The sequence below is a fragment of the Sinohyriopsis cumingii genome, chromosome 19 (genome assembly GCF_028554795.1).
Source record: "Sinohyriopsis cumingii isolate HCF-2022 chromosome 19, ASM2855479v2, whole genome shotgun sequence".
Lineage (NCBI taxonomy): Eukaryota > Metazoa > Mollusca > Bivalvia > Unionida > Unionidae > Sinohyriopsis > Sinohyriopsis cumingii.
Window position 1 is genome coordinate 2,343,395 of NC_142979.1, and position 19,756 is coordinate 2,363,150.

Below are 19,756 nucleotides of genomic sequence, written 5' to 3' on the forward strand. Positions count from 1 at the left end.
CAAAGGCTTTGTCATAATGTCTGATTACTATATTCCAAAGGCTTTGTCATAATGTCTAATTACTATATTCCAAAGGCTTTGTCATAATGTCTAATTACTATATTCCAAAGGCTTTGTCAAAATGTCTGATTACTATATTCCAAAGGCTTTGTCAAAATGTCTGATTACTATATTCCAAAGGCTTTGTCATGATGTCTAATTTCTATAGTCAAAAGGCTTTGTCATAATGTCTGATTACTATATTCCAAAGGCTTTGTCATAATGTCTAATTACTATATTCCAAAGGCTTTGTCATAATGTCTAATTACTATATTCCAAAGGCTTTGTCAAAATGTCTGATTACTATATTCCAAAGGCTTTGTCATGATGTCTGATTACTATATTCCAAAGGCTTTGTCATAATGTCTAATTACTATATTCCAAAGGCTTTGTCATAATGTCTAATTACTATATTCCAAAGGCTTTGTCAAAATGTCTGATTACTATATTCCAAAGGCTTTGTCAAAATGTCTGATTACTATATTCCAAAGGCTTTGTCATAATGTCTAATTACTATATTCCAAAGGCTTTGTCATAATGTCTAATTACTATATTCCAAAGGCTTTGTCAAAATGTCTGATTACTATATTCCAAAGGTTTTGTCATAATGTCTAATTACTATATTCCAAAGGCTTTGTCATAATGTCTAATTACTATATTCCAAAGGCTTTGTCATAATGTCTAATTACTATAGTCAAAAGGCTTTGTCATAATGTCTGATTACTATATTCGAAAGGCTTTGTCATAATGTCTAATTACTATATTCCAAAGGCTTTGTCATAATGTCTAATTACTATATTCCAAAGGCTTTGTCAAAATGTCTGATTACTATATTCCAAAGGCTTTGTCATAATGTCTGATTACTATATTCCAAAGGCTTTGTCATAATGTCTAATTACTATAGTCAAAAGGCTTTGTCATAATGTCTAATTACTATATTCCAAAGGCTTTGTCATAATGTCTAATTACTATATTCCAAAGGCTTTGTCATAATGTCTAATTACTATATTCCAAAGGCTTTGTCAAAATGTCTGATTACTATATTCCAAAGGCTTTGTCATAATGTCTAATTACTATATTCCAAAGGCTTTGTCATGATGTCTAATTACTACAATCAAAAGTCTTTGTCATAATGTCTAATTACTATATTCCAAAGGCTTTGTCATAATGTCTAATTACTATATTCCAAAGGCTTTGTCATAATGTATAATTACTATATTCCAAAGGCTTTGTCATAATGTCTAATTACTATATTCCAAAGGCTTTGTTATAATGTCTAATTGATTAAAGCATTTGATCTGTATGGTCCATCAGAAAACCAGCTCAGTTATACTAATGAAACTAGTGATCACCAGGAAGGAAATTCCATTGCAATAGTGTAATTTATTTTCGTGAGTGACAATTTTCGTGGTTTTTGTAAAACTAAATGGGTACTTAAATTCATAGTTTAGTTTTGCTTGTCAAAATTAGCACATTTATAAGTATTTATAAGTATTTCATGTCAAAGATTAACCTCGAATACCTCATAATAAAAAGAATACAATTTAACAAAACTATGACAACAACAAATGCATGTCACTGCAATGGTTAAAACAATACTACCATCTTTGTGAGCACAAATCAAACAATTGTTAAGAAAATTCACAAAGGGAGTAGACACAGCTAACAACACTAAGCTAATTGGTCATAAAAGAATATGTTTATGATCTCTTCCTCAAAACACTGTCCATAATATCAGTTAAGTGTGATCTTCAATACTCTGTGGTAATTACTGTATATACTCGCGTATAAGCCTGTTCACAAATATAGACTAAAAAGTGCATGACACAGAATCGCATATAAGCTGACCTACAACTCCGAGACATCTCAAGATGCACAAAGTAAGTTCTAAATGCATTTATTTAGGCAAACTTATATTTTAAAAAATTACATGTATTTCATGTAAAAAATTAACCTCGAATACCTCATAACAAAAAGAATACAAATTAACAAAATTATGACAACAACAAATGCATGTCACTGCAATGGTTACAACAATACTACCATCTTTGTGAGCACAAATCAAACAATTGTTAAGAAATATCACAAAGGGAGTAGACACAGCTAACAACACTAAGCTAATTGGTCATAAAAGAATATGTTTATGATCTCTTCCTCAAAACACCATCCATAAAGTGGCACCATCTATTACGCCCTGATGACCATGGTGTTAACACAGTGTCTGAACAGTGGTAAAATTCAACTAGATCCCTATCAGTTTAGATAATGCCATTCCACATGTGAACCAAACACATGACCAGCTGCCCCATATCCAAGTGCATGAATGCAAACTAAGGTTGGTATGCATGAGTTTGAAAATTTATTTAATTTTCTGTTTTCTTATTGTTTCTGCCTAATTTAGATTTGTGTATAATTTGATCGAACAATGACAAGAATTTAGCAATCATGAGTTGCGGTAACACTACCTCTTACTTCTGACTCAATTATTGTTTGTTTATGCATTATTGCATTGGACATATTAAATAAGTGCACCAGTAATTATATTTTTACTTTGCTCTGAAACTGTAAATACCTAACTCATTAAAATGTAATCATAGTATGACAACACAATGAACAAACAATACGGTTTGATGCTAATACCATAAAAACTGAGTTGTTGTTTGCTTTGATGTAAGCGATCTTACACCATACCTGTCAACTTTCATGCTGGGAGGAAAAAAAAACTCCCAAGTTTTGGGGTCGCTCCACTTTCCATTTTCATAATATCTTCAGAATTTTGCAGAGGACTCCTGATTATTAAATTATGTCTTCGATTTTCATTTCTTCTAAACAGGAAAAGTCCTAGATGTTCTGTTGTATCACCTGTGAATTACTGTTGTGACAAAATAATTACTTTACTATAAAGAATTCTTGTACCGCTCTGGTGACCTAGTGGTTAGAGTGTCCACCTCGGATGCGAGAGATCGTGGGTTCGATCCCCAGCCGAGCAATATCAAGGACTTACAAAAATTGTACTAACAGCTGCCTCGCTTGGCGCTCAGCATTACAAGGTTAGTATTAGGACTGCTCGGCCTGGTGTCAGGATAATGTGACTGGGTGGGACATCACACTACATGTGTGCGACATGATGCCCCAGTGCTAGACACCACTATAAACTGCCACACTGCAGACATTGTAGTGATATGACTGAAAAATTGCTAAAGCTATGTTAAAAATCCAAATCACACACACATACATAAAGAATTCGCTTCTTCACTAAATAGAATGTTAAGTTTAAACATTATTCATGTAAATTAATGATTTTTTTTTTACCTCTACAATATAAAAATAAAAAGATACAAAAAAGTAAACCACAGCAATAAAATTGTCCTCAATTAATTTCAATCCCAAGAATGATCACTACGAATGGTTAACTCCATATGCTATAGTGCCATTCCCACAAAAGAAACTTACACAAGTGAACACCTGGCATTTTTATGCTGTATATACCAATGTTAATTACTATCGTTAAATTAAAAGGAGGAATGAAAATATTATCACACAGCAAATATGTCTTCAAAAAACTAATTCAGAATACAGAATGGTTATGTGCCTTGTACAATTAAATGTGCATACCTTTTTAAAAATATTACCTCAATTTGCAGGATCACTTATATCACTGAAAATGGGTAACTTGTGAGCGTGTGATTCAACGTAAATGAAACAGCTATTTAGGACTAGCTGAAATGTTATCTGAAGAATGCAATTTGGTTCAAACAATGAATAAAGCAAAATCTGTATCTAATATGTTTGTGAATAAGTAAGGACTTAAGTGACGCTATGCACGCTTTGCACTGTGTAAGAAATGTACATTATAGCATGGTCTCCCTGGTAAACTCAACTGGCCTGTGAATTATGAAGTCTGTATTTACCTTTACTTTACTTCGTGTTGGAGAAATCAGAAAATATACACATGCAAAATAATAACAAAATCAATCATAGTACTTTATAACAGTTTAATAATTGTTGGGTCACCAAAAGTTACTCTTATTTTTACATGCCTATGTCTTAGGACATGGAAAAAATTATTGTTTCATGTCCCAAGTATTACAGCCTTTACAGTAGTCAACAAAAAGACCTAAAAACTGTAAAGTTTCGACAATGGCCTGCAGATAAGCCAACCACCCTTCTTCCAGGCCTTTTTTTCCCCTAAATTATTTGGCTTACATGTGAGTATATATGGTAATGTACATATAGTGTTTCATTAGTAATTGTACATGTGCTTCAAGCAATAGATTTTGTGTTTTATAGTCCTGTTTTTCATTTGAATTAGGCAAGCACAGATAAAATCAGACATGATTTCACAAGGACTTAAATTTTTAAAAATAACATTCACATTTATAGCATCATTTCCTATTCTTCTTAAATATGTAGTATTAACAGTGTTTGTATGCTTTTTCGTATTTCTCTCTATCATTACTTATATCACATAGCATTGATTTGAGGCAGAGGGTGGAAATTACCACTTCTGGATACAGCATATACATGTGTGCATTGAAACAATATTAAATGCTTTATTATTCTTTTTTAAAAGGTTAAAGTAAAAAAAACATATGTAAAACGTACTATTTCTGTACCAGATTACAGGAATGAGGTTTATTTTTCAAACAGCTCTGTTGACTTCTAGGAATGAAACATAGTTTTAAAAAATGTGGAGGGTGAGGGGAATCTTTATCATACGTGACTAATTGTTTACTGGGTCTTTAAATTAGAGGTTCGGGGAAAAATCCATGAAAATTAGTGGCATTCTAGTATACTAATCATTAAAGTGTGGATGAGTGACTCTCACTGAGACATATATACATATCATTTTTAATGAGTGTAGGTGAAATAGTGTCCAAGACATTTAATGTGAAATGACGAAACTTAGGCATGAAAATAAGGTCACTATGTCCAAGTGTTGGTACCACCAAGTTATTTTCATTGAGGTCTATCTACATACTAAATTTCACAAGTGTAGATTAATTAAGGCAAAAGACCGTATCATGTCCAACTCACAAAGAAACGGAAAATATGGCATCATGTCCAACTTACAAAGAAACGGGGAAAATATGGCATCATGTCCAACATACAAAGAAACAGGGAAAATATGGCATCATGTCCAACTTACAATGAAACGGAAAATACGGCATCATGTCCAACTTACAAAGAAACAGGGAAACTATGGCATCATGTCCAACTTACAAAGAAACAGGGAAAATACTGCATCATGTCCAACTTACAAAGAAACAGGGAAAATATGGCATCATGTCCAACTTACAAAGAAACAGGGAAAATACGGCATCATGTCCAACTTACAAAGAAACAGGGAAAATACGGCACCATGTCCAACTTACAAAGAAACAGGGAAAATACGGCATCATGTCCAACTTACAAAGAAACAGGGAAAATACGGCACCATGTCCAACTTACAAAGAAACAGGGAAAATACGACATCATGTTCAACTTACAAAGAAACAGGGAAACTGTGGCATCATGTCCAACTTACAAAGAAACAGGGAAAATACTGCATCATGTTCAACTTACAAAGAAACAGGGAAAATATGGCATCATGTCCAACTTACAAACAGGGAAAATATGGCATCATGTCCAACTTACAAAGAAACAGGGAAAATATGGCATCATGTCCAACTTGATAAAACTATTTACACTAAAATACTCTGTTACTATTTGTTACTACTTGTCACTACTGTCACACAAGGTAAACAGTGATGCCCATGTTTCACTATTTGCTAATGCTGGCAACCCAAACTCCCCAGTTTCATTAATGATTATATAGTCCACTTTTAGTAGTCTCCATTAGTTATTATACAAATTATCAGGCAGTGTATATAGCCCACCTCTACAAACTTTATTAGTCTCCAGTAGTTATTATACAAATTATCAGGCAGTGTATATAGCTTTAGTAGCTTCTGGTAGTCACTGGAAACATTAATTATCACGCTGAGTGTAATCAATGATTATATAGCCTACCTGTACAAAGCTTTAACAGTTTCCAGTAGCCATTGCAAACATTAATTATCATGCAGAGTGTAATCAACAATTATATTGTTCACCTCTACAAAGCTCACATGATAGGATACGTCTCTTGCTTGAGGACAAGCTGCAGTTTTGAGATTTATGCTGCTTCTACTTTTGTACTACCTCTGCAATTCTCCACCATTCAAAGTCAGTTGCTCCATTATAGATGAGACTCTTCCAGTCCTTTGATGAAGTTTTTCAGGGATGACTTGAGAGAATCTTTGAAGCATTTCTTCTGACCATTTTGAGATTACTCTCCCTCCTTCAGCTTGTTGCAGATCTTATTTGGTTGTCACTTTTCTGACATACTGGTACATGGCCTGCCCATCTCAACTGTGATTTCAAGTCTGACACCTTGTCCTGTCATCTTGTCTTAATCAGTTTACCTGGGAAGCCCATGTGAAAATGGTTCAGCTTCTTGGCATGGCATCTGTTTACCATCACAGTAGAGGAGGGTGGGCAACACAATGGCTTTGTAGACCTTAAATTTTGTTTGCAGACTGATTCCTCTGTGCTCCTACACATTTGCATTTCCAAAGGCGACACCTGCTTTAGTAATTCTGACATTGGTTTTATCATCAACATAGACTGCATGTGACAGTGTGTTGCGGAGAGAGGTGAACTTGTCCATTGCCATGTGGGTTTGGCATTTACTGTGATGGTAGGCTTTTCTGGTGCATCACATCTGTCCTCTTGATACTAACTGTTAGACCTAAATTGTTACAAGCCAAAGAGAAATGTCCCATATTGTATTGCATGTCAGACATAGATTTGGAATTTAAGAAACAGTCATCAGCAAACAGGTGATCATGTACAGGCATCAGTAAGCATGGCAGAGAACTCATATTGTAGAGGGTCAGGGTTGACACACAGCTTTTCTTGATTCCACTGGTGACTTTGACCAATTCAGATGACTTGCTGCTATCATCCATGACACAAGCTAGCAAGCCATTATTGAATTACTGAACCATCATGATGAATTTCTCTGGGCAACCAAATTTTGACATGATCTTCCAAAGGCCTCTTCTGGGGTTTGCAGGCTACAAACACCATGACTAGTCCCTTGTCCTTTTCAGGCTACAAACACCATGACTAGTCCCTCGTCCTTTTCAGGCTACAAACACCATGACTAATCCCTTGTCCTTTGCTGAAGCCACACTGACTCTTTGGCATGTACCCTTGATCAATGTGATGCACAAGACAATTCAGCAGAAATCTGTCAAGGATTCTGCCAGCTATTGAAAGTTGTTGTCACAGGAATGTCTGTTGCCTTTCTGCATGTACAAGTGGATGATGGATGCATCCTTGTCTCCTGGTATACAGTTCCACGAGTCCACATTAATAGGAGAGTTCAGTCAGTTTCTGTACCATTTGTGAGCCTCTGGCTAGGAAGACTTCTGCTGAGATAAAATCTGCTCCAAGTTCTTTTGCCACTTGACAGCAGGTAAATTGTTTTGAAAGTTTCAGTCAGTGTTATGTTGATTTCCATTTTTGGCAGTCAATTAATTGCCTCCACAATGACAGATGACTGTTGATTGAGGATGATGTTGAAGTATTCTGCTCATCTTTGGAATATCATTTTCTTTCTCAGTGAGCATCATGGTAATCTAAGCATTCAGTATTTTGAGATGTTCCTGATAACTGTGGCCAGCAGATTATCTTCAAAGCATCATGCAAGTTCTTCATGGTATTCCCTTCTATGTAGGACTGAATCTCATCTCATTGCTCAGCCATGAATCTTGCAATTCTCTGAGTTTGCATTGGACAGTGTTCTTGATGTTATTGAAAGCTGCCTTCTTAGATGATAAAGTGCTGTCTTTTAACAGGTCTTTTGCAACCCATGTTTCTCATTCATAAGTCTCTGTAATGTAGCATCATTTTCAATAAACCAGTCTTGATGTTTACATGTGGTGGGACCAGGATACACACAGCTTAGTACACATAGCCCAGTTTTCCTTGGCATTCATGGAGTTTATATCGATTACATCCAATTGGTTTCACAAAGCTTTTAGCAGTCTCCAGTATCAAGTTGTTTTTAATACAAAAATCTTTATTCTTAAAATCAGATTTAGAACCCATAATTTCAATGTCAACCCCAGGAAACCTGATTTTAATGTGTGAAAGTTACAAATTTTGAATAATCTTGGAGTGACAACCAGTATTAAAAGCACACTTCATGGCAGCCAGTATTATAAACATACTTCATGACAGCTAGTATTACAAACATACTTCATGGCAGCCAGTATTACAAACATACTTCATGACAGCTAGTATTACAAGCATGCTTCATGACAGCCAGTATTACAAACATACTTCATGGCAGCCAGTATTACAAACATACTTCATGACAGCTAGTATTACAAGCATACTTTATGAGTCAGTATTACAAGAATACTTCATGACAGCCAGTATTACAAGCATACTTCATGGCAGCCAATATTACAAACATACTTCATGACAGCTAGTATTACAAGCATACTTTATGACAGTCAGTATTACAAGAATACTTCATGACAGCTAGTATTACAAGCACACTTCATGGCAGCCAGTATTACAAACATACTTCATGACAGCCAGTATTACAAACATACTTCATGACAGCTAGTATTACAAGCATACTTCATGGCAGCCAGTATTACAAACATCATGACAGCCAGTATTACAAACATACTTCATGACAGCTAGTATTAAAGTATACTTCATGACAGCTAGTATTACAAGCATACTTCAAGACAACATGTATTACAAGTATACTTCATGACAGCAACTATTACTAGCAAACTTCATGATGGCCAGTATTACAAACATACTTCATGACAGCAACTATTACAAGCAAATTTCATCATAGCCAGTAATACAAACATACTTAATGCATCAGCAATTACCCTGAGTAACCACTACAGTGTGGCATCACCTGAAAATCATGCAGCACTGATCTAATTCCTATATTCATTCAAATGTACAAAATAAAATTAACTTGTCAAAGGTAACCTATCACAATATAAAATGTATAGTCATTAATACTGAAGTCTACCAATGAACAAACGTTTATTTCTACATCCAAATGCATTAATCAGGAAGGGCCATCTGAGAAGGCTACAGAGCATATAGCATGGAAGAATCTGTGTGGCCATGACCTAAATACAGATACTGTGTTAATGAAGCATGAAATGCTATAAAAACATACAATGATGCTCACTGTGACCTTCTCTGGTTGAAGTACATTCAGAGGTGTATCCAATTAAAATCCATGACAAATAAAAACAGCACCCATAAATTAATTTAAGGCACAATTTCAAACAAGTCAATGAAGCTTGAAATGCAGGTCACAGAGACCTCCTTTTGCAAAAAGATATGGTACTTTTCATGATGCATCTGATCACCAAATTTCATGATTCTAGTAAGGACAGTATGGACACAGGGTGATAACAACATAAGGCAAACATCAAAATTTAATCAAAGCCAGTAAAAGATAAAACATAGGTCACAACAAGCCTGTTTTGTTGTAAAGTGTGGTACTAACAGAGATTCATATCATTATCCACTTCATAATTCTAGGATACACAGTGTCTAAGAAAAGAACATCAAGCCCAAAATTTAACCCAGGTTAGTTAAGAGTAATATATGCCATTATGACCTACTACAGAAATGACAGATTGGTTCCCATAAAGATGCATCCCCTCACCAATTTTTTTGATTTTCAGTTTAATATCATATACATAGCATCAAAAATCTATAGGTCATAAGCTAATACACAAACTTAACACACAAGCCCTAATATTTTCCCTTGACAGTATGATGATGAACATGAAAACTTTCTGTGGAAATGGGTGACTAACTGGGAATAACCCTAAAGGTAAACCATGTAAGGTCCAATCATCCTGTATGTAGTTTTTAAATTGCAATTGTACTTGCTTGTTGTGATTAAAAGACTAATTTAGTACCTTATAAACTGCAGTTCTCAAATTGCAATTTTTTCTTTAATTGTTGTAGTAAATTGACTCTTTTGGTATTGTTTGGGTTGCTTCCCTTACTACAAAAGAATTACTCAGCCTCTTCTACCTTCTACTATTAATAATACCAATATATTGATACTGGTATTTCGTGCATGGTATTTATTCAAGGATCAAATCTAAAAGGTGAACCTGCATACAGAGGTACCTGTATACAATGGCCAGCTTTTTTTTCTTTCTAACATGGGTGGCTAGTATTGACATATTAACTTGTTTTTGCTAAATAATAAACAGGAAAATCATGTGAAATCTTTAATCAATTTGGCTGATAAATAGCTAGCTATGATCCAAACAAGAGTACCTAGTGCAACTGTTACTGCTCACTAGCATGAGCAGTTGTCCAAGAAATCTAATTTAGTGCTTCTTTATAACGTTCGTCATATGCTGTTGAATGCATCTGTTATCAAAATAACAATCTCAACGTTTCTTTAGCTTTTATATTATCACATTTGATTAAACAGCATTTTTGCTATTCTGAAATATATACTGTTTTCTAGTTTTAGCAACTATGGCCATATCTGATAGTGAATTGGAATCATTTCTATAAATGTGAAAGGCTCAGATGTTATTGATCCAATTCTGTAAAAAGCTTTTTTCACATATTATAAGTATCCTCAGCCATATCTAATGACAGACTGTCATCAATGTTACACACCTACAAGCCTTAACCAAAGTTGTGGATGGACAAATGCCAAGTCGATTGCAGCTCAACAAAAAACGGACATTATTCTTAAAACATATATGCAACTGATAAGAATGCAGACCCAGATCTATAGTAACATAATGGTTAAGCAAATCACAGGTCAATGTTCTTTGTTCTATTATGATTCAAGTGAAATGTATCAACCTTAATCTGCATGTACATTATGAACAGTATCATTAGGTCTATCATTGTACATAATGAAAAGCAGATTGGGGTCTACACTGTTCGCAGTATAAGCTTGAAATATTTACTTGCTGTGTCTGAGACTAGGTCCCCATCAAAGTCTGGCCCCATCAGACAGATTGTCAGCTCAAAAAAGTGTCGACAGAAGTCCCGATATGACATCCAGAATTCCCCATCATCTTTTGACTCCATCCCCAGCCGCTGTTTAGTTTTGTCATCCACCCACGTCCAGTTGACGTCACTGATGAGATAATAATCTTATGTTATAAAATTGCAGTATTAATAAATGATAGATTTCATTTTTCACTTTCACACAACTTTTCATTAGTTATCCATGTAATTAAAAAAAGAAGAAAGACTAATCCAAACAATGTATAACTAGTTCTGATGTGTATTCAATTATGTCAGTTTATCAATTTGACAATATTTTCTCAAATAATTTTGAAGAATTCATTATGTTCCCATCAACAATAATCCCCAATATTACCCAGTTTCCTCCCAAGTAAACCACACCTTGTATTTGAATTTGAAACTGAATAAAAGACCTGATTGCCAATTAATACTTGGTAAACCAATCTGCAGTCTAGTATCAGGTTCTTTCAACCATCCAATTAATACTTGGTAAACCAATCTGCAGTCTAGTATCAGGTTCTTTCAACCAGCCAATTAATACTTGGTAAACCAATCTGCAGTCTAGTATCAGGTTCTTTCAACCATCCAATTAATACTTGGTAAAAACAATCTGCAGTCTCGTATCAGGTTCTTTCAACCAGCCAATTAATACTTGGTAAACCAATCTGCAGTCTCGTATCAGGTTCTTTCAACCAGCCAATTAATACATGGTAAAAACAATCTGCAGTCTCGTATCAGGTTCTTTCAACCATGGCAGCCTAATTTTATCTGACAAAGCTGAATGCAATTTTCTCACAGAATATAATTTTCAAGATATAAAATATACATATCCATATCCAACCACTATGGTGGCTTAAGTGGTCAGAGTGTCTGCTTCAGATGCTGGAGGTCACGAGTTTGAACCCTGGCCAAGTGATACGAAAACTTATAAAAAGTGATACATGCAGCTGCCTCGCTTGGCATTCAGCATGAAGAGGTTAGTGTTAGAACTGGTCTGCCTGGTGTCAGAATAATGTAACCAGGTGGGACATGATGCTATATGTCTGCAACATGATGCCCTAGTGCTTGACATCACTATATAATGCCACAATGCAGACATCGTAGCGACATGAACAAAACTGTTCAAGCTTAAAACTTTCCAAAACACAAACACTTATCTACAACTAGTGTGAAATATACGAAAACTGTGGACATGTGTTTGTTAAGGGTGGGGTAAAGCACTAAACAACATTAAAGTCACTGCATTTATTTGCATAAAATATTTTAACTGTCTTGCATTGGTTGGAGAGACTGATCATTTAGCTGCATTTGCAGCCCCACCCTTAAAGTATATACATTTACTTGACATTAAATGGGGAGCTAATTTTTGCAGTCAGCTTGGTTAAGGGAGTTAATCTGCCACAGTCAGTATGGATTCTTTTATCTGCTATTATCCCCATTCCCCACCACCCCATAATTATAATTTGGAAAACAGAGATCCACATCAAACGGATATGCAGTAGGTAAGACATTATGGCAATGGTTTCATGACTAGAGTGTTACGTGTTCAATTACTTCCATCTAATCAGCCTGGATCCTCATTAATATACATGGATCTCAGACATAATCGATGAGATAAGACTAGCCAGTCAGATGCAAGACGGCCTCTTTAAAACACATGAACGTCACTCATAACTGGAAACAAACAAGATCTTGATATTATAAGTATATATACCAAAATCTGATTAGAAATATGGTCTCAAGGACATTCACAATCTCAGTCAATCAGATGCACTATCACCTCATTAATATCCATTGATGTTCATAATCAATCTCAAGTGAGAACTTGACTATATAAGCTTACATACCAAATTTGATCAAATTCTGATCAGAAATGAACCCTCTAGGGTGTCCACAAGCAAGTGTTACCAGAAAAAGAAATGGATAATGGACAAAAGTTCACATCATAGCTCAAAGGTTATTGGTCAGGTGAACTAACAATGGAACACCTTGTTTGCAGAAATACCTCGGTCAATGTTCATTTCTAATCTAGATATTTTCTTTATCACATGAAATTCAACCAAAAACATCACTATTTCAATGCTTCTGTATTTAAAAAGTCAGAGGGTATAAGCAAGAACCACATTTACATCAGAAAATGTCTAGATTATGTAATGGGGATCTCAGTGGATTACCTGAACAGAGACTACAATTATCTAACATGCACACATGCACACACACACACACACTATGTTTTGCCTCCAGCAGCAACAGCAGTAAGAAAAAAAGGCATTGTTCCTATAAATAAGCATAACATACAGTGGTTCTACATATATAGCTGGACTATACAGCTCCTGCAACCTACATGTGAATGACATCAGAGGTCATTAAAGCATATTTTGAAAACAAAGTTTATAATGGCTGAATACCATTAGTGGCTAATTAGAGACAAATGCAGATTATGTCAATTAATTTTGGCAATGCCCAACTTGAATAAAACCATTTAATTAGTTATACACATACATGGATGCAGAAAACAGTTAAATGGCAAATATTCCTTACTTGTCACTCCAGGATCCTTTCCATTCTGTTCCATCTGCCCAAGGACTTAATACCCGTATCAATTTCTCCTCCCCTCTCATGTGCTGAATCTGCAATTATTAGCAAGGTAGAACACAGTCTTGTCTCACAAAGCTGATGCAAACAATATTCTATCAAATTGCTTATTGACCCAACTGTCAATCTGTCAATTATTTGAGAAATATTTAAGTAAGATAAATGAAAGTCTCAAGGAAAACAAATATACTCCTCACAGCCCTTTGGTAGGATAACACCAATGCCACAGTGTTGTACATTTGGTGGTATATACCACCTGAAAACAAATATACTCCTCACAGCCCTTTGGTAGGATAACACCAATGCCACAGTGTTGTACATTTGGTGGTATATACCACCTGAAAACAAATATACTCCTCACAGTCCTTTAGCAGGATAACACCAATGCCACAGTGTTGTACATTTGGTGGTATATACCACCTGAAAACAAATATACTCCTCACAGTCCTTTGGTAGGATAACACCAATGCCACAGTGTTGTACATTTGGTGGTATATACCACCTGAAAACAAATATACTCCTCACAGTCCTTTGGTAGGATAACACCAATGCCACAGTGTTGTACATTTGGTGGTAAATACCACCTGAAAACAAATATACTCCTCACAGTCCTTTGGTGGGATAACACCAATGCCACAGTGTTGTACATTTGGTGGTAAATACCACCTGAAAACAAATATACTCATGACAGTCCTTTGGTAGGATATCACCCATGCTGCAGTGTTGTACATTTGGTGGTAAATACCACCTGAAAGAAGTACAATTTTTATAAGCACATCACATTCAATTTTGACTGGAGTTCCTGGAATCTTTTCTGTTAACAGGCTTCATTGGTGAATGTGAAAATTTTGGACACTACTTAGGAAGCTAAAGGTCAGAAATTCTTTAGATGTATTGATGGAATATCAGTACTTAGGAAGCTAAAGGTCAGAAATTCTTTACACGTATTGATGGAATATCAGTACTTAGGAGGCTAAAGGTCAGAAATTCTTTACATGTATTGATGGAATATCAGTACTTAGGAAGCTAAAGGTCAGAAATTCTTTACACGTATTGATGGAATATCAGTACTTAGGAGGCTAAAGGTAGAAATTCTTTACAGGTATTGATGGAATATCAGTACTTAGGAAGCTAAAGGTCAGAAATTCTTTACACGTATTGATGGAATATCAGTACTTAGGAGGCTAAAGGTCAGAAATTCTTTACATGTATTGATGGAATATCAGTACTTAGGAAGCTAAAGGTCAGAAATTCTTTACACGTATTGATGGAATATCAGTACTTAGGAGGCTAAAGGTCAGAAATTCTTTACACGTATTGATGGAATATCAGTACTTAGGAAGCTAAAGGTCAGAAATTCTTTACACGTATTGATGGAATATCAGTACTTAGGAGGCTAAAGGTAGAAATTCTTTACATGTATTGATGGAATATCAGTACTTAGGAAGCTAAAGGTCAGAAATTCTTTACATGTATTGATGGAATATCAGTACTTAGGAAGCTAAAGGTCAGAAATTCTTTACATGTATTGATGGAATATCAGTACTTAGGAGGCTAAAGGTCACAAATTCTTTACATGTATTGATGGAATATCAGTACTTAGGAAGCTAAAGGTCAGAAATTCTTTACATGTATTGATGGAATATCAGTACTTAGGAGGCTAAAGGTCACAAATTCTTTACACGTATTGATGGAATATCAGTACTTAGGTAGCTAAAGGTCAGAAATTCTTTACACGTATTGATGGAATATCAGTATTTAGGAAGCTAAAGGTCAGAAATTCTTTACATGTATTGATGGAATATCAGTACTTAGGAAGCTAAAGGTCAGAAATTCTTTACACGTATTGATGGAATATCAGTGCTTAGGAAGCTAAAGGTCAGAAATTCTTTACATGTATTGATGGAATATCAGTACTTAGGAGGCTAAAGGTCACAAATTCTTTACATGTATTGATGGAATATCAGTACTTAGGTAGCTAAAGGTCAGAAACTCTTTACACGTATTGATGGAATATCAGTACTTAGGAAGCTAAAGGTCAGAAATTCTTTACACGTATTGATGGAATATCAGTGCTTAGGAAGCTAAAGGTCAGAAATTCTTTACACGTATTGATGGAATATCAGTGCTTAGGAAGCTAAAGGTCAGAAATTCTTTACATGTATTGATGGAATATCAGTGCTTAGGAAGCTAAAGGTCAGAAATTCTTTACATGTATTGATGGAATATCAGTACTTAGGTAGCTAAAGGTCAGAAATTCTTTACACGTATTGATGGAATATCAGTGCTTAGGAAGCTAAAGGTCAGAAATTCTTTACATGTATTGATGGAATATCAGTACTTAGGAAGCTAAAGGTCAGAAATTCTTTACATGTATTGATGGAATATCAGTACTTAGGTAGCTAAAGGTCAGAAATTCTTTACATGTATTGATGGAATATCAGTACTTAGGAAGCTAAAGGTCAGAAATTCTTTACATGTATTGATGAAAGGATAATAGATTACTCCTATATCACTCATACTCATCAATGCTGATGTGAACACTAACAAGTGATTACGACATGAAAATCAGTGGACACAAGGTCTTATTGATATATATATACTTGTGTCAATTTAAGAAGATCAGAACTGAAAAAATAATGTCAGATTTTGTGATTTTCACCTGTAAAGAAATAATTAATCTGGATGATGCACAAAAACCCCAAATGACAAAGACAAAGAAAATGGTAAAGATTTGAGGGACACAAGATTTCAAACTGTGGGAACATAACAGTCAGTTTGTTCTCATGTGCAGCATTGACTAGATTTTGATCAGTAGTACTCATACTAGAATATACTGACAGTGTCTAAATAAATCATATACATGTACTTGTATGCATGACTCTTAATCAGAGGTACTCCTAATGTAATATAATGAATACTCAGTGTCTAATTGTACTATATACACGTACAACTATGCACGATTCTTCAGCAATAGCACTCATGTAATATAAAGAATACACAATCTTTAGATAAAACTCAGTACATGTATATGTACATATTAATTAGTACCCATGAAGAATATAATGAATACTGACTATTTAAACAAACCATATATATGTACATGTATGCACAATAGAAGAAAGACAAAGTGTGAAAACTTAGAAATGATATTCAAAATTGTACTATATGAACATTTGATCTTTTATTTTTAATATAGCATTGGAAATCAGTCTTTTACACTGAGTTGGGATCAGCCTAGCACCAATTCTATTTGAGCTGGCATCAGCCCTCAACCCAAAAAATACAATGTAATGCTGGGATCTGCCTAGCACTGAATACAAACCACACAACATGTGGAATGCAATAAATACCTACCATACAATGTGTGGAATGCAGTAAATACAAACCACACAACATGTGGAATGCAGTAAATACAAGCCATAAATACAAACTTCACAATATGTGGAATGCAATAAATACAAACCACACAATATGTGGAATGCAATAATTACAAACCACATAATATGTGGAATGCATTAAATACAAACCATACAATATGTGGAATGCAAATAAATACGAACCACACAATATGTGGAATGCAATAAATACAAACCACACAATATGTGGAATGCAATAAATACAAACCACATAATATGTGGAATGCAATAAATACAAACCACACAATATGTGGAATGCATTAAATACAAACCATACAATATGTGGAATGCAAATAAATACAAACCACACAATATGTGGAATGCAAATAAATACAAACCATACAATATGTGGAATGCAATAAATACAAACCATACAATATGTGGAATGCATTAAATACAAACCATACAATATGTGGAATGCGATAAATACAAACCACACAATATGTGGAATGCAATAATTACAAACCACAATATGTGGAATGCAAATAAATACAAACCATACAATATGTGGAATGCATTAAATACAAACCATACAATATGTGGAATGCAATAAATACAAACCACACAATATGTGGAATGCAATAATTACAAACCACATAAGTGGAATGCAATAAATACAAACCATACAATATGTGGAATGCATTAAATACAAACCATACAATATGTGGAATGCATTAAATACAAACCATACAATATGTGGAATGCATTAAATACAAACCACACAATATGTGGAGTGCAATAAATACAAACCACACAAAAAGTGGAATGCAATAAATACAAACCATACAATATGTGGAATGCATTAAATACAAACCATACAATATGTGGAATGCATTAAATACAAACCATACAATATGTGGAATGCATTAAATACAAACCATACAATATGTGGAATGCATTAAATACAAACCACACAATATGTGGAATGCAATAAATACAAACCACACAAAAAGTGGAATGCAATAAATACAAACCATACAATATGTGGAATGCATTAAATACAAACCACACAAAAAGTGGAATGCAATAAATACAAACCACACAATATGTGGAATGCAATAATTACAAACCACATAATATGTGGAATGCAAATAAATACAAACCATACAATATGTGGAATGCATTAAATACAAACCACACAATATGTGGAATGCATTAAATACAAACCACACAAAAAGTGGAATGCAATAAATACAAACCATACAATATGTGGAATTCAATAATTACAAACCACATAAGTGGAATGCAATAAATACAAACCACACAATATGTGAAATGCAATAATTACAAACCACACAATATGTGAAATGCAATAATTACAAACCACACAATATGTGGAATGCAATAAATACAAACCACACAAAAAGTGGAATGCAATAAATACAAACCATACAATATGTGGAATGCATTAAATACAAACCATACAAAAAGTGGAATGCAATAAATACAAACCATACAATATGTGGAATTCAATAATTACAAACCACATAAGTGGAATGCAATAAATACAAACCACACAATATGTGGAATGCAATAATTACAAACCACACAATATGTGGAATGCAATAAATACAAACCACACAAAAAGTGGAATGCAATAAATACAAACCATACAATATGTGGAATGCATTAAATACAAACCACACAATATGTGGAATGCAATAAATACAAACCATACAATATGTGGAATGCAATAAATACAAACCACACAAAAAGTGGAATGCATTAAATACAAACCACACAATATGTGGAATGCATTAAATACAAACCACACAAAAAGTGGAATGCAATAAATACAAACCATACAATATGTGGAATGCAATAAATACAAACCACACAATATGTGGAATGCAATAATTACAAACCACATAATATGTGGAATGCATTAAATACAAACCATACAATATGTGGAATGCAAATAAATACGAACCACACAATATGTGGAATGCAATAAATACAAACCACACAATATGTGGAATGCAATAAATACAAACCACATAATATGTGGAATGCAATAAATACAAACCACACAATATGTGGAATGCATTAAATACAAACCATACAATATGTGGAATGCAAATAAATACAAACCACACAATATGTGGAATGCAAATAAATACAAACCATACAATATGTGGAATGCAATAAATACAAACCATACAATATGTGGAATGCATTAAATACAAACCATACAATATGTGGAATGCGATAAATACAAACCACACAATATGTGGAATGCAATAATTACAAACCACAATATGTGGAATGCAAATAAATACAAACCATACAATATGTGGAATGCATTAAATACAAACCATACAATATGTGGAATGCAATAAATACAAACCACACAATATGTGGAATGCAATAATTACAAACCACATAAGTGGAATGCAATAAATACAAACCATACAATATGTGGAATGCATTAAATACAAACCATACAATATGTGGAATGCATTAAATACAAACCATACAATATGTGGAATGCATTAAATACAAACCACACAATATGTGGAGTGCAATAAATACAAACCACACAAAAAGTGGAATGCAATAAATACAAACCATACAATATGTGGAATGCATTAAATACAAACCATACAATATGT

At 34.2% G+C, this 19,756-nt stretch overlaps 1 protein-coding gene across 1 annotated transcript in view; it reads right to left on the reverse strand.

The window, feature by feature from the left end:
* LOC149775056 (calpain-A-like) overlaps positions 1 to 19,756 on the reverse strand; it is a 61,523-nt gene that overhangs the window by 22,248 nt on the left and 19,519 nt on the right. The window contains exons 7-8 of the mRNA XM_089943723.1: positions 13,672 to 13,760; positions 11,067 to 11,239 (exon numbers count right to left, since the gene is read on the reverse strand). Of these exons, the coding sequence (XP_089799849.1) occupies positions 11,067 to 11,239; positions 13,672 to 13,760 (262 nt within the window). The remainder of the gene's footprint in view (positions 1 to 11,066; positions 11,240 to 13,671; positions 13,761 to 19,756) is intronic.